Source organism: Rhododendron vialii, chromosome 4a (genome assembly GCF_030253575.1).
Source record: "Rhododendron vialii isolate Sample 1 chromosome 4a, ASM3025357v1".
NCBI lineage: Eukaryota > Viridiplantae > Streptophyta > Magnoliopsida > Ericales > Ericaceae > Rhododendron > Rhododendron vialii.
The window spans coordinates 1,497,954-1,513,575 of record NC_080560.1 but is presented as its reverse complement, the minus strand read 5'-3'; the positions used below and the strand labels follow the sequence as shown (position 1 = coordinate 1,513,575).

Below are 15,622 nucleotides of genomic sequence, written 5' to 3'. Positions count from 1 at the left end.
TCCTAACTTAACCAGCCCTTAACCTCAGCTGATCAGCCCCTGATCTCAGTCTCTCTCTCCTCTATAAATACCCCCATTTCATTCATTTGCAAGGGGTTAACAACATTAAGAGAAAAAGCCATCCTTTTCCTCCCTTTTCTCTTTCTTCTCCTCCATTGAAAGAAGAAAGAAAGGGGCTTTTCAGTCACAAACACCACTGATATAACCCTCACATTGTCATTGCTCAATCTCTATCTCCCCAAAATCAAAGCTCAAGGCATCCATCCATCCCAACCAAAGGTATACCACCTTTGTGGTTCTTTCTGTTTTCGATTCCTGAGGGGGACCACTAAGGTCCAGGCTAGTAGTCAATACTAGTCCTGGCCTCAAACTGGTAAAATATAACAATCGTATGAGACGGTTAATGGCGCACGCCAGTCATAGCATGCCGTACGCCAGTCATGGCAGTATGTGCACTACTGGCGTGGGGATCATTGATCATCATTTCTGCTTACTTACATTTCTGTCAATCACCTTAGCATGCTAATAACCGGTTTACTGCTTTCTGTACCTTTGGAGCCGCTTAGCTGTAATAGTTAATGTTTATTCCTTATCTATTTAGAAGGTCTCTGGGATCCTTCTGGTCATGTTCCAGAGCCCAGATGATGCAAAGCCGGGTGCTGGCTAAGAAAACAAAACTGGCGTACGGTTGTCTAGGACTGGCGTACGGCAGAGTTTTCATGATCCAGTGGCTGGCCCTTGCATCCAGTTCAGTTTTGGCCTCTTTGTATATCCCCACACTGTTTTTGGGGTATTTTGTTCCTCTTTATGGCTTGAAGCCATCCTATCTGTCTGTAACTGTATATGTTCTGTTCTATTAAACTGCATGGTTTGTCCTGGGTGTGCGCTGGTCCCTTTCCAGAGCCCAGAAGATTGCAAACAAAGACTGTGAGACCAGATAAGGAGAGTACGCCAGTTTAAGTGTGGCGTGCGCAGGTCTGTTCAGCATGCAGTGGCTCGGCCAGTGCATGCTGGTGCGGAGCCTGCTCACCCCCCCTCTTAAGCAACGTACTCCAACTTATTCAGGTTGCTCTCAGTGCTTGTTCTCAATCTATGTTTATTATTGCGAGCAAATCATCCATAAGCATTTTATCACATAATTGCAACTTGTTACAGTTTTAATCCCCATTAACTGCTCTCCTTCCCTAACTGGCTAAAAATGATCAAATGAGAAAAAATGCAAACGTTTTACAAAGAAATGCCCGAGTAGAGACCGATCTCCGGATTGGGCGAGAGGAGTGCCATAAAACCCTTCCCCTCTCGTAACCTGGCTTCCGAACCTCAGATATCGAAGGTGACGACGGACCGATCTGCGCCTTTTTCAAAGATCAAGCAGACGTGGCAAACGTTTTCGAGTTCGGTTCCTTGGGTGCATCCCGCTAAAACCCGAGTGGCGACTCTGAATCGAGGCGTTTCGCCGCGCGCTTTTTCAAAGAGGGCCGCACCCGATTTTTATAACTAAAATTGAAAATTTTGGGGCGCGTGCCCACACATTAACTCAATACCAGTGCTCGATCCATTTACCCGATTGTGATTCAAAAGAAAACATGAGAGATGAGATTAATATTACCTCAATTCTCTCAAGTGTTTGAGGGAAAGCAGAGGGAGCTAAGTGCAGATGAGGAAAAGCTAAGGGATTAAAGAAGTGGGGCACTGGAATGAAGTTTCAAGTGGATTTTAATGATAAATTTAACCCGGTAGGAACCAATGGCCAACAATTGATTCGGCAACTATGGGTCTTGGTGCGAGATCGAGTTCCCTTGACATATGGTAATTGGAGGGAGGTCCCTGAGGACACCAAGGAGGGCATATGGAATGAGGTTCAAGTATATATTTTACCCCTAAAAAGAAGGGGTACACTAAAGAAAAGCTAGATTTTTTCCCCCTACTAGTTCTATTGCTTAGGATTTCATTATGATTACTAAGCTTGTCTTCTATGCTTTGTTGGACAATTTAGAATCTTGACCAGACGGGTCCAAGAAAGTATGCCCATAAATGTAATAGGCAAGATCAAGACGATCCATTACAAGTCTGACACGCCTCAAGTTGTTCAAGTTGTACCTGATGGATCTACAACTTGAACAACTGGAGGTATGTAAGGCTTCTAATACTTCGTCTTGATCTTATTTTTATGGTCTTTCCATAGTTCGTTGCATCTATGAAAGCAGACTTTCTTAAACCCGTCTGGGTAAGATTCTAAATTGTCTTGCAAAACACGAAAGATAAACTTAGCAATAACAATGAAACCCTAAGCAATTGAACTAGTAAGGAAAAAAACCTCTAACTTTTCATTAGTTGTACCCCTTCTTTTTAGGGGTAAAATATATACCTGAACCTCATTCCATATGCCCTCTTTGGTGTCCTTAGGGACCTCCCTCCCATCATCATATATCAAAGGAACTCAATATTGCAGCACTAAGACCCCTAGTTACCGAATCAATTGTTCGCCATTAGTTACTTCATTAAATTTATTCCACTTGAAACTTCATTCCAGTGCCCCACTTCTTTATTCCCTTAGCTTTGTCTCAAACACTTTCAACTTGCTCCGCTTTGCCTTGACTTGAAAAATTTGACAATCAAAATGGCATACGAGAAGGTAGCACGTATGCAATAAGCATTAAGGACCGGGATGTCCTCTTTACTCTCTCCTTCCCATTACAATCCATAACATATGCTACCATACAGCTGGAAGGAAAAAACGCATCTACTTAAATTAAACTTGATAGAGACTATTTGTCAACCAGTAACTATATAAACACCAAATACCAATTTACATTCCAAAAGTATACAACAACTATTCAATTTAAATACCAAGGCAACAAGCATTCTCATCCCAACCATTTTTTTTCGTATTCTTTTATGTGGAGGTCATTAACCAATTCAAACATACATGATACACCCTACCTCATCAACAACTTCTATTTGTGGCGGATGGTCTTCACACAACGGGGATTGTCCACATATACATAAAGCCACAACTTTGATACCACTTTGTTGAAAAAGGAGGTTGTTTGTGTTGGAAGGATTTTTTTTCTTTTGGAGCGAAGAGTACTTGATTCTAGAGTGGAGAGGTAAGCACTTTGTATTACGCTTGAACACAAACTTTTTGGCTTAATACAAAATGACTAGAACACATCCATATTTATACTAGTTCTAGATTTCTTCTTTACAAGATAATATCTTGGTAGGTTCTAAATTTCTTCTTTACAAGATAATATCTTGGTAGGTTCTAAATATACTAGTTCTAGATTTCTTCTTTACAAGATAATATCTTGGTAGGATCTAAATTTCTTCTTTACAAGATAATATCTTGGTAGGTTCTAAATTTTGCACATGTGAAAAACTAGAATCTAGGTATTCTAGAACTCTTCTAGAAACTATATACTTATATCTCCTTTCAAAATATCTTTAATTGTGGGTTTCTTGACTTGGGCTTGACTTGCTTGAGCCAAAATACTAAATCAAGTTTATGCTCCAACAACGATGACTTATATTGATACTCCATAAAACTACTACAGTATGAGGTAACATATAAAAACTCTATATCTAACTCAAAACTTAAGCTATTAAGTGGACATGTCCTAACATTATATTGGCTAATCACTCATTCATTTCCCAAGCAACGTAGAATTCGCTCTTAGGTCCCCAACATTAATTATACTAAGTGATTACTCATTTCATTCCCAAACATCATGGAATTGTATTATTTAAGGTGGCATTTTCGGTAGTGAATAAGTTAATGTTGTTGTTGACAAGTCGTCAGACGTCAATTGTTTCCGCTAACCAATAAGTTGTTGAAAAATGTCAAGTTGTTTCCAATAACTAAATAAGTTGTAGATAGATATGTGAGTGAAAAATTGTTGATTAATGTGAACAAGATGGCAAAATGCTAAAAGTTGTTGATTAGTGTCAACAACGTGGTAAAATGCCATAACTTTTGAATTAGTGTGAACAAAATGGTAAAATAGTTGCCGAAAATATTTAATGGAGACCTAGCCTAAGAGAACATGCAAATACAGGGTTTTGAACCATCAAACAATGGGATTGGGAAACGCCGTAGTGCGTTGTGTGTTGTGTAGTGCAACATTATAGCCGTCCAAAAGTATTTTTAACGGTTCAGATTTAAAACAAACTCTTCCCTAGAAGAGTTTAACTCTTTTCTGGAAAAGTTTAATCTGAATTGCTAGTTGATGAGATCGGCGGCTGTGGGTCACCCCCATAGGCGCACTACACAGGGGTGCACCACAGCACCCCAGCGACCCCAGCAAAATAATAAGTACTGATGCTGAATCGAGCTGCTACCTACATCCATGATAACTCGAAACAGTAAGTACAAACTATGGATTTACCCGGTGACCCAATTAATAGAAAGTCCTATCTTGTTGTGTTGGAATTGGGGTCGGGTCCAAGATCAAATCGGGTCGTCCATGTAGACATTATCTAGCGTCCAATTTATTAGAAAGTTCAGTTGAAGTAATCCTAATCTTTTAGGATTATAGGACTTCTATGGCATCTAGAATGCTCTCTTTATTTAATTCCCGCAGTATATTCATAAAATTGTGACACAAGATATACATATACAAAAAAGACACAAGAATATAATCATAGGGTTCTGGGTCGAGCTGCTACCTTCATCCATGATAACTCGAAATAGTAAGTACAAACTATGGATTTACCCGGTGACCCAATTAATAGAAAGTCCTATCTTGTTGTGTTGGAATTGGGGTCGGGTCTAGGATCAAATCGGGTCGTCCATATAGACATTATCTAGCGTCCAATTTATTAGAAAGTTCAGTTGAAGTAATCCTACTTCTATGGCATCTAGAATGCTCTCTTTATTTAATTCCCGCAGTATATTCATAAAATTGTGACACAAGATATAAAAAAAGACACAAGAATATAATCATAGGGTTCTGGGAAAAACTCACTCTCTCAAGTTCTCTCCCTAACCATTATAGAGTGATTCAAAGCTTTTGCACGGTGGAATTGAGGGTGATAATTGAAGCTTTTAGTATCACTCCATCACAAGAGATTGTTGTTGTTCTAGTACGTGATTTGGGGTTCGTGATTCATCAACCAAAAATCCGGTTCGGTTAAAGTTCGCGAGAGGTAACCAAATCACCCGCTTCCTCATTAGTTCTTGATACTTGGTAGTTTACATATAAGATGGAAAGAATGAAATACAGAGGTGAAACTTGCCGAGTTTTGTTGAGCTTCAGTTCGGCTCGATTACTAAATGAGCCAAAAATTTGAGTTCAAGCCTTAACGAATTGAGTTTAGTCATTTAATAAACAAGCATCTTTAATCGGCCGAGCCTTTGTTAACAAGCCGAGCTTTTGTTGAACTAGCTGACCTCCATTTGGCTCCTATGAACCAAGCAATTCGCAAGCCTGGCGTCAGCTCAGCTGAACGAGCCAAGCTTCAACAACATAAGAAGAAGTATAGCTTATCTTGTTAATTTTTGACTAACCTAGGGCTCTCTAATAAATGGGCCACCGGTCATGTCCACATGAGCAACCCGATTTGGTCCCGCCCCCGGCCCCAAATTCCAACACATTGGACGGTACAGTAAACAGGTGAATGCTTCCTATGGAAGATATATACTCCAAACTACCTTGCATTTACTAATCACCTTACATCACAGGGGAGCATTCACTTATTTTTCAAAAGAAGTTATTGTGATTACTCAAAAAATACTCCCAACTACCTTGCATTTGCTTCTTGAGCTACTTATCTTTCTCAACTAGCTTGCATTTACTTCTTGAGTTTCTTATCTTTCGACTCTGCGTTCTCCTGGACTTAACTTAAATTTGAAAATTTTGTCTTTATTTGAATTGTTTTTACGTTTGTTAGTTTTGCACCAAACTTTTGTGTATTATTGTTCGTCTCGACGAGAAGAATCGGAAAAGTAAATTTTTTTTTTACTTTTACCCAAGTATTTCGAGAAATAACCACTTTTTAGCGCAAAAATGTCTTTTTGCGCTAAAAAGATTTTATTTCTCAAAATACTTGGGTAAAGGTGCCTAGTGTATAACACCTCGTCCCACATTGGAAGTCTACATGGATGATCTTGGGCATATAACAAACTTTGTGGGCTACTACTAGTACTTTGTGCTTAAGCTTTGGGCCATGTGGTGTGGCTTGTGGATCAAAATCAAGGTATTGGGCCAGTGGTCTACTTGGGGCGTTACAAAGTGCATAAGAGTAAGTGAGACATCAACTGCACTCCACCCCACTTGCCACGATTGCCATCCCTATTCAGCATATAGTCAACCTAGAGGTTAGGAGAAAACATGGTTATCTTGTAGTTTGTGGATCAATGTGCACTGTTATTTGGTGTTTTTATATGTAGGTCCTGCTAGCTTCATATCAATGGGAAAGGGGATAAAAGATGGAGCTTTGGAGATAATATGAAGAGGGGGAGGTCGGATAATTTGGCCATGGTTCAAGTTGGTGTGGCATTACCCGCAGGGCGCGAGCCGGAATTTGTGAGTAGTGAGGTCAGATACCTATGGCTTTTTATTTTGAAGTTAGATTACCTATAGGCAGATATTTGGCACCGTGCAAAGAGAACCATTTTAATATGTGCCGTCGGGGTAAATTTCTGAATTCTATGAGCAAATGTGAAAAAATAAGGTCTTTCGAACTCCTAAGGTCATATGTGACTCCACTTGCCACCATCTCCCTTTGCCCAACCAAAGATCCTTTGAACCGAGTTTTTGGTGTACCCATGTAAACGTGAGTTTCTTTAGATAAAACTTGATCTTGCGCCTGAAAAACACTTGGTACTCCAAAAACTCGGTACAGAGGATGTCTTGCGCCTTTGTTATGCTTACCGGCAAACCACTTCTCCTGGTTTTCTCTTGCGTTTCTAGACACCTAATAAATCATGACTACAAGTTGCTACTCGTGTCTCCTATGCCAAACTTGAAGAAATCGACTCAATCTTTTAATGGAGTGTGTGAGAAATGCCTTCTACTGCTTATTGCTCTCCATCACGTTTGACTAGATGTTGGCAAGCTTTGGTTATTTCATCTAAGGGGACTGAAACACCGACATTCATCAAGGATTCTTTACCATGACCGGAACGCAATATCTCACATACATAAGTTACAGTTATCCATGTACGAACTAAGAAGTTATTATCGGATAACTTAGTTCGTACTCTCTATCACAGCAAGGTTGAAGGTTATGCAATCTGAAATTAAGTCTTGACATGAATTCCTTGCGGCCTTATTTGACAGAAGAAAGATGATTATAAGGAACGGGAATCAAGTAAAGATCATGCTCTCTTCGTACAGTCAAACCAAATCTCTCTTCCATGTCTAGTTCTTCTGCCTTCATTCCTTTGGGGAGTTTCCAGTCGAAATGGTACAAAAGCTGTGCAAGTGGAAGCTCCATATTAGGAAGGGCAAACAACAAGCCTGGGCATATCCTTCTTCCAGCGCCAAATGGGATGTATTCGAAATCTCTTCCTTTGTAATCAATTTCACTGTCGATGAATCTCTCGGGATCAAACTTCTCTGCGTCAGTCCAGTATTTGGGATCTCGCCCGATTGCCCATGCATTAACGATGACTCTAGTCTTCTCAGGTATCTCGTATCCGCTGACCATGCATTTTTCACTTGATTCTCTCGGAACTAAAAGAGGTGCAGAGGGGTGTAGCCTCAAGGTTTCTTTGACTATAGAGTTTAGATACTTCAATTCGGGAAGGCCTGTTTCATCAACATTTCCTTTATTGTCGAAGATATTTCTAACCTCATCTTGTGCTCTTTTCATGAGTTGTGGGTTTTTCAGCAGTTCTGACATTGCCCACTCTATAATTGTTGATGACGTCTCACTTCCGGCACTGAAAATATCCTGAAATTTGTGGGATTGCTATACTTAGGTACTGATTACTAACACAACCGTGAGTTGTATTAAAAATGGGTTAGTTATAATCTACCTTTAACTGTTTTGAAACGACACACCGATAGATGCATTAGAGCAAGAAACATGAAAAAGCACATCTAGGTGAATTATATATGTCAGACCTGTCATCTTCAACGAAAGTTGCAGTGAGGTTCAAACAACAACATGAGCCGACGTTTATTTTTGCTGATTGGGTCTTCCTGCTTCTTGTTGAACAATGTTATGTCACAACTAAAAAAGGCCTCAAAGGAATTTATCCCTCGCGTAACTTCTAAACAATTTGAATCAATGTCGAAATAGTACTCTTTTGCTGCTCTGTTGACTACTATTTCACCTTTCATGCTTCATGTTTTGTTCAACCACTCCGTTTTCTGTCCTTTATCCTCATGCTCTGAACTCTGAAGCACTTTCAATTTTGATTGTGAGCCAGCATACGTGCACACCTTTTTGTTTAAAGCGTTATCATTCTATTTGGTTAATATTTGGTTTTGGTAGCGAAATTTGATGCTTTTCTTGCCCGAAGGCCTAAAGTACATAAGTTTTCCCCTCATTCTCCAAAATCGAAAAACCATTTTTCGCGAAACACAAGTATGGCAGACCGTGTATGTAGATGTTGTAGTGAATATAGACAGATGAAAGATACTAACCAAAAGGACTGCTTTGATGTTGTCATCGGTCAATGGAAATTCAAGGTCACCTTGCTTCTGAATTCTTAGAAGAACATCAACTAGATCCTCTCCTTCTGCTTCTCCTTTTCCACTTTCTGTTGTCCTCCTTTCTTTATGGTCCCTAACAACGCTTTCGAGTATCTGATTTTGCTTTTCGTGTATTTTCTCGAGCTTGCACCTGAATCCGGTGGTCACTTCAAGCAGTTTCACCGACGGGTACATGTCAACAATAGTGAAGCCTGCTACCAAGGGATTAGCCTCCTCGATAATGGAAATGAGTTCTTCTTGGTATTTGCTTTTCTTCCCAAATGCCGCTCTACCAACAATCCCAAATGTCAAGGAGTAAATTTTCTTGCTAAGATTGATGGGTAATTCCCTTTCTTGTGAAATTGACATGATGAGATTCGAGACCTCTTCTTCCCTGATACCCTGAAATGTTTGGACGCGCTTTGAGCTTAAAAGTTCCATCACACATATTTTCCGCATTTGTCTCCAGTAATCACCGAAGGGCGAAAACACGATGTCTGTGGAATCATAACAGAGAATTCTCGAAGCAAGAAGGAAAGGCCTTTGAGCAAAGATGAGGTCATGTGTTTTCAAAACCTCCTTGGCGATTTCCGCAGACGTGACAATGATGGTGGAGACCTCGCCGAGGTTTAGGTGCATCAACGGCCCGTATTTTCCGGCCATTTTTCTCAAGGTGTGGTGGGGCAGTGAGCCTGAAACTGCAAGCTGGTGCATGTTTCCTATGAGAGGGAGCTTCCATGGCCCCGGGGGAAGCTTTGGACTCGAAGTCTTGGATCTGGTTTTCTTGGCAATTTTGAATACCATGAAAACGAAGAGGAGGAAAGATAAGAGCAGAGGAATTGAAGGAAACTGGAGCTCCATGGATGTAGAAAAGTACTGCTGAAGAGGTTTATGATTTTATTATCTTTTATTAGCAGATAATGCTTTGTGGTTTTCTACTGGCTTAAGCAAATTTATGTCCACTCATTTACTCAGTTTATCCTTATCCATTATCTGCAATATTTCTCAAGTTTTGTTTGGGTCCCAGGTTCTTTTAGAAACTTCTTTTCTCATATGGGTAACTGAACAAAGAATGGATTCCTGTCTTTTTCAAAAATGGATTGGGCTAGGGAAATTATCCCCCCTAATTCACTCAATATATTTTCCAGAAGAAAATCGCTGCCATTGTCATTATAAAAGAAGATCCGAGGATCAAATTTTGTAGATACAGGACAATTAAACACATGTGCATAACACAAGAAACAAGACTGATAACTTCATAAACAACCACAAAAGAACAACAGAAGTATATTGAATAATGACAAATGCGACTGTCTACAAGCTGGTTATGTCCCAATGGGCTCACTGCCATTTCTGGACATTATTATCCCCAAACAATTCGATCAAGGAATCGTTCACCGAAAAAGACTGAGTTATATTTTCTGCAATCCCACTTTTAGTTAACTGCAACCATATTTTTCAGAGGCTCTAAAATCAAGATCCTGTTTTTTATCTAACAAAGTTACTAAAGTGTTTCAATGGAGCAACAAAATGTAAAATGTTTCATTAACTGCATAAAATCCAACCAAAGACATGAGTTGAAAGACCAAATGGAGATGCTCTTAGTACTTCAACTTCCGCAGCCCAAATAAGACATTCTTCCGGTTTTAAAAAAAAAAAGGGCATTCTGTGGAGGTGTCTTGGGAGATTTAAGCCCTTAGATGAGGTGATGCCGGTTAAAGTCCTTAAAGTCATTCAAGAAGTCGTTGCTTCGATCGAAGAGTTTTTATATAGTTTATGGTCTAAGTCTTTTTAATTTGTGTCTTGGAAATTTAAGTTTATTTTTCCTATGTTGGAGGGATGTTCCAACAAGTCCTATTTATATCCTTTCCTATTAATGAAATCATTAGAGAGTGTGTTTAAGTAAAATAGAGCCTTTGGCTTGTGACAAGAATTATTTTCTTGTTCATCGTTTTATGTATCTCTTAGGAGGATTCCATTGAGTGATGAACGATCCCTACACCCTGTATCCCTAGTTAAATCCTCGGGTGGTGATATATGTATCTCGTTGGTATCCTAACTTGGGTGGTGAGCGTTATTCCTTTTTACGTTTTTCTTCCGTCCCATCTGCAAAATCCGCCGTCACGAGGGTTGACTGATGCTTTGAATCTGTTTCTCAAAGTGCTTCCCCGATTGCGCCGAAAGCAGAAGTCAAAATTTTGGTAGATAGAACCGGAGAAATCGGGCAAGCCATTCCCAGATAATGGAATAAGCCATAGGATTGTGTGCACATAGACGGACCATTTGAAACCATTAGTTAGGGGTTGTTTGATAACCAAATTCAACACTTCATACCGGATGAATTGAGTAATAAGTGATTAAGTAGGTTTGATAAACTACATTTAACAATGCTTAAATTCAGCACTTAATAATTGTGTATGTGCATGCTATTGCACGTGGAAAGAATCTACTCTTTTCCTTAAATCGCAGGGAAAGTCGTCGGAGCCAGAAAGTTTACCGGAAAAGTCGCTGGTGCCGAGAAGTTTGCCGGAGAAGTCATCGGCGCTGGAAACTTACTCCGGCTTTTATTATAGGTACAGGTTCCGGTACCTCATAGATCATAACCACAACTTTTTTTCGTTTTCGATTTCAACAAAATAAAGTTGCTACTCATGACATATTGCCCTCCATCACATTTGTCTAAATGTTGGTGAGGTTTGGTTATTTCATCCAAGGGAATTGAAACACTGACATTCATTAAGGATGCTTTACCGTGACCAGAACTTAATATCTCACATACAAGGATAACAGTTATCCATCTACGAATCGATAACTTCTTAGTTCGTTCGTACTGTCTACTACAGCAAGTGCAAAGATTGGACAATCTGAAATAAAAATCTAACATGAATCCCTTGTGGCCTTATTTATCAGGAGAACGATGATTATAAGGAATGGGAATCAAGTAAAGATCATGCTTTCTTCTTACAGTCAGACCGAATCTCTCTTCCATGTCTAGCTCTTCGTGTTTCATTCCGTTGGGGAGTTTCCAATCGAAGTGGTACAGCAACTGTGCAAGTGGGAGCTCCATGTTAGGAAGAGCAAATGATATGCCTGGGCATATCCTTCTTCCAGCGCCAAATGGGATATATTTGAAATCTGTTCCTTTGTAATCGATTTCACTGTCGATGAACCTCTCTGGATCAAACTTCTCTGCTTCAGTCCAGTATGTGGGATCTCGCCCAATAGCCCACGCATTAACAATGACTTTAGTCTTGGCAGGTATCTCATATCCGCTGACTATGCATTTTTCACTCGATTCTCTAGGAACTAACAGAGGTGCAGAGGGATGTAGCCTCAAGGTTTCTTTGACTATTGAGTTCAAGTACTTTAATTCGCGAAGGCCTGTTTCATCAACATTTCCTTTCTTATCGAACACATCTCTAACTTCATCTTGTGCTCTTTTCAGCAGTAGCGGGTTTTTCAGCAGTTCTGACATTGCCCACTCTACAATTGTTGATGACGTCTCGCTTCCAGCAGTGATAATATCCTGAAATTTGTGGGATTGCTATAATCAGTTTAGGTTATTTATTACTAACACTGCCTTGAGTGCTCTTGAAAACGGGTTAGTCATAATCCACTTCAACTGTTTTGAAGAGACACACTGATAGGTACATTAGAGCAAGAAAAATTAAAAAGCACATCTATGTGGACTAGGTATGTCAGGCCTCAAATCTTCAATGAAAGTTGCAGCACGCGTCGGTGAGATACAAACAATTATTAGACGTTGTTTTTCTTCACCCATTGAGTCGTCTGCTTCTTGATGAACAATGTTATGTCACAACTAAAAAGGTCTCAAATGGATTTCAGCCTCAGTTAACTTGTAAACAATTTTACTCAATGTGGAAATGGTACTCTTTTTCTGTTCTACTTTTGAAATAGTATGCTTGTATTTGTTATATTTTGATGAAAAATTCGGCTAAAGTCTTGAACCAACTTAGTCTTGGAAGTTATGCAAGGCAATTGTCAATCCCAACACTGCCCATAACGGAAGTGCTTGAATATTTTGTCTTAACTGCTAAATCCGAATTCATGCATGCTTCAGTTTTTGTCAACAGCCACTTCGTTTTTTCTCCTGTATCTGCGTGCTCTGAAATACTTCGATTTTGATTGTGACTTGGGAGCCAGCATACATGCACGCCACCTTGATATATATATTTGGTTTTAGTAGTGGTTGATGCTTTTCTGCTTGAGGGCCTGAGTTTTCCTATCATTTTCCAAATCGAAGAACTATTTTTTCCACGAAACACAAGTATGGCAGACCATATATGTAGATTTATCATTTCATGTAGAGAGATGAAGGATACTAACCAAGAGGACTGCTTTGATGTTATCATCGGTCAATGGAAATTCAAGGTCACCTTGCTTCTGAATTCTTAGAAGAACGTCGACTAGATCCTCTCCTTCTGCTTCTCCTTTTCCACTTTCTGCTTTCTTTCTTTCTTTATGCTCCCTAACAGTGCTTTCAAGTACCTGATCCAGTTTTTCGCTCATTACCTCAAGCTTACGCCTAAATCCGGTGATCACTTCAAGCAGTTTCACTGATGGGTACATGTCAACAATAGTGAAGCCTGCTACCAAGGGCTTAGCCTCCTCGACAATGGAAATGAGTTCTTCTTGGTATTTGCTTTTCTTCCCAAATGCCGCTCTACCAACAATCCCAAATGTCAAGGAGTAAATTTTCTTGCTTAGATTGATGTGTAATTCCCTTTCTTGTGAAATTGACCTGATGAGATTCGAGACCTCTTCTTCCCTGATACCCTGAAATGTTTGGACGCGCTTTGAGCTTAAAAGTTCCATCACACATATTTTCCTCATTTGTCTCCAGTAATCACCGTAGGGCGAAAACACGATGTTTGTGGCATCATAAGATAGAATTCTTGAAGCAAGAAGGAAAGGCCTTTGAGCAAAGATGATGTCATGTGTTTTCAAAACCTCTTTGGCGATTTCCGGTGAAGTGATGATGATGGTGGAGACCTTGCCGAGTTTTAGGAGCATCAACGGCCCGTATTTTCTAGCCATCTCTCTCAAGATGTGGTGGGGTAGTGAGCCTGAAACTGCAAGTTGGTGCATGTTTCCTATGAGAGGGAGCTTCCATGGCCCCGGGGGAAGCTTTGGACTCGAAGTCTTGGATCTGGTTTTCTTGGCAATTTTGAATACCATGAAAACGAAGAGGAGGAAAGATAAGAGCAGAGGAATTGAAGGAAACTGGAGCTCCATGGATGTAGAAAAGTACAGCTGAAGAGGTTTATGATTTTATTATCTTTTATTAGCAGATAATGCTTTGTGGTTTTCTACTGGTTTAAGCAAATTTATGTCCACTCATTTACTCAGTTTATCCTTATACATTATCTGCAATATTTCTCAAGTTTTGTTTGGGTCCCAGGTTCTTCTAGAAACTTCTTTTCTCATATGGGTAGCTGAACAAAGAATGGATTCCTGTCTTTTTCAAAAATGGATTGGGCTAGGGAAATTATCCCCCCTAATTCACTCAATATATTTTCCAGAAGAAAATCACTGCCATTGTCATTATAAAAGAAGATCCGAGGATCAAATTTTGTAGATACAGGACAATTAAACAGATGTGAATAACACCCGAAACAAGACTGATAACTTCATAAACAACCACAGAAGAACAACAGAAGTGTACTGAATAATGACAGTTGCGACTATCTACACGCTGGTGAATGTCCCCGGCAAAGGGCTCACTGCCATTTCTGGACATTATTATCCCCAAATAATTCGATCAAGAATCATTCACCGAAAAAGCACTCAGTCTGTTGTTATATTTTCTGCAATCCCACTTGTAGTTAACTGTAACCACAGGTTTCAGAGGCTCTAAAATCAAGATCCTGTTTTTTATCTAACAAAGTTACTTAAGTGTTTCAATGGAGCAACAAAATGTAAAATGTTTCATTAACTGCATAAAATCCAACCAAAGACATGAGTTGAAAGACCAAATGGAGATGCTCTTAGTACTTCAACTTCCGCAGCCCAAATAAGACATTCTTCCGGTTAAAAAAAAGAGGACATTCTGTGGAGGTGTCTGGGGAGACTTAAGCCCTTAGATGAGGTGATGCCGGTTAAAGTCCTTAAAGTCATTCAAGAAGTCATTGCTTCGATCGAAGAGTCTTTTTAAGTTTCTAAGTGTTTTATATAGTCTATGGTTCTACAACAAAATGTCCATGTAGCTCCTCAGTTCTTGGAGAATTAGGGGGGCCACTGTTTCAGTGGTATTCTGAGAGCAGCCACTTTGTGCATATATTGCCAAAGGTTAGGTCTGTCTCCAATCATCCCCCGCCCATACCCCCAATGATTGGGGACTAGATGGGTTATGTTATGTTGTTGTTGTTGTTGTATGGTCAAGTCTTTTAATTTGTGTCTTGAAAATATAAGTTTATTTTTCCTATGTTGAAGAGATGTTCCAACAAGTCCTATTTATATCCTTTCTTATGAATGAAATCATTAGAGAGTGTGCTTAAGTAAAATAGAGCATTTGGCTTGTGACAAGAATTATTTTCTTGTTCATCCTGTATCTCTTAGGAGGATTCCTTTGAGTGGTGAACGATCTCTACTCCATGTATCCCTAGTTAAATCCTCGGGTGGTGATATATGTATCTTGTTGGTATCCTAACTTGGGTGGTGAGCATTATTCCTTTTATCCCTTTTTACGTTTTCTTCCGTCCCATCTGCAAAATCTGCCGTCATGAGGGTTTACTGATGCTTTGAATCTGTTTCTCAAAGTGCTTCCCCGATTGCGCCGAAAGCAAAAGTCAAAATTTTGGTAGATAGAACCGGAGAAATCAAGCAAGCCATTCCCAGCTAATGGAATAAGCCATAGAATTGTGTGCACATAGACGGACCATGTGAAACCATTAGTTAGGGGTTGTTTGATAACCAAATTCAACACTTAATAACGGATGAATTGAGTAATAAGTGAT

General features: G+C 39.6%; 2 protein-coding genes and 2 long non-coding RNA genes across 5 annotated transcripts; 2 read left to right on the top strand and 2 right to left on the bottom strand.

Moving 5' to 3' along the window:
* Window positions 1-4,956: 4,956 nt before the first annotated feature.
* Window positions 4,957-7,449, top strand: LOC131322360 (uncharacterized). Its single transcript, XR_009198815.1, has 3 exons — window positions 4,957-5,148; window positions 6,392-6,539; window positions 7,284-7,449. It is a non-coding gene; the product is annotated as an uncharacterized LOC131322360 (long non-coding RNA).
* Window positions 7,098-9,506, bottom strand: LOC131322358 (cytochrome P450 71D10-like). Its single transcript, XM_058353659.1, has 2 exons — window positions 8,598-9,506; window positions 7,098-7,899 (listed from the first exon to the last, which is right to left on the bottom strand). The coding sequence occupies exons 1-2, from the start codon at window positions 9,504-9,506 to the stop codon at window positions 7,273-7,275; spliced, it is 1,536 nt and encodes a 511-aa protein (XP_058209642.1). The 3' UTR covers window positions 7,098-7,272.
* LOC131322361 (uncharacterized) lies at window positions 7,789-11,693 on the top strand. 2 transcript variants are annotated; one of them, XR_009198817.1, is made up of 3 exons: window positions 7,789-7,927; window positions 11,115-11,218; window positions 11,556-11,693. It is a non-coding gene; the product is annotated as an uncharacterized LOC131322361 (long non-coding RNA). The 2 variants fall into 2 exon arrangements; XR_009198816.1 differs by lacking the exon at window positions 7,789-7,927 and adding an exon at window positions 9,392-9,532.
* On the bottom strand, window positions 11,361-14,007 carry LOC131322357 (cytochrome P450 71D10-like). The gene is made up of 2 exons (XM_058353657.1): window positions 12,993-14,007; window positions 11,361-12,171 (listed from the first exon to the last, which is right to left on the bottom strand). Exons 1-2 carry the CDS (start codon window positions 13,899-13,901, stop codon window positions 11,545-11,547), a joined length of 1,536 nt encoding a protein of 511 aa, XP_058209640.1. The 5' UTR covers window positions 13,902-14,007; the 3' UTR covers window positions 11,361-11,544.
* Window positions 14,008-15,622: the final 1,615 nt, after the last annotated feature.

Excerpts from the sequence above, each read along its gene's own strand:
- LOC131322358 (XM_058353659.1), bottom strand. The coding sequence starts at position 9,506 with ATGGAGCTCCAGTTTCCTTCAATTCCTCTGCTCTTATCTTTCCTCCTC. Across the intron at positions 7,900-8,597 it reads ACATCAAAGCAGTCCTTTTG|GATATTTTCAGTGCCGGAAG; the intron begins GTTAGTATCTTT and ends CACAAATTTCAG.
- LOC131322357 (XM_058353657.1), bottom strand. The coding sequence starts at position 13,901 with ATGGAGCTCCAGTTTCCTTCAATTCCTCTGCTCTTATCTTTCCTCCTC. Across the intron at positions 12,172-12,992 it reads ACATCAAAGCAGTCCTCTTG|GATATTATCACTGCTGGAAG; the intron begins GTTAGTATCCTT and ends CACAAATTTCAG.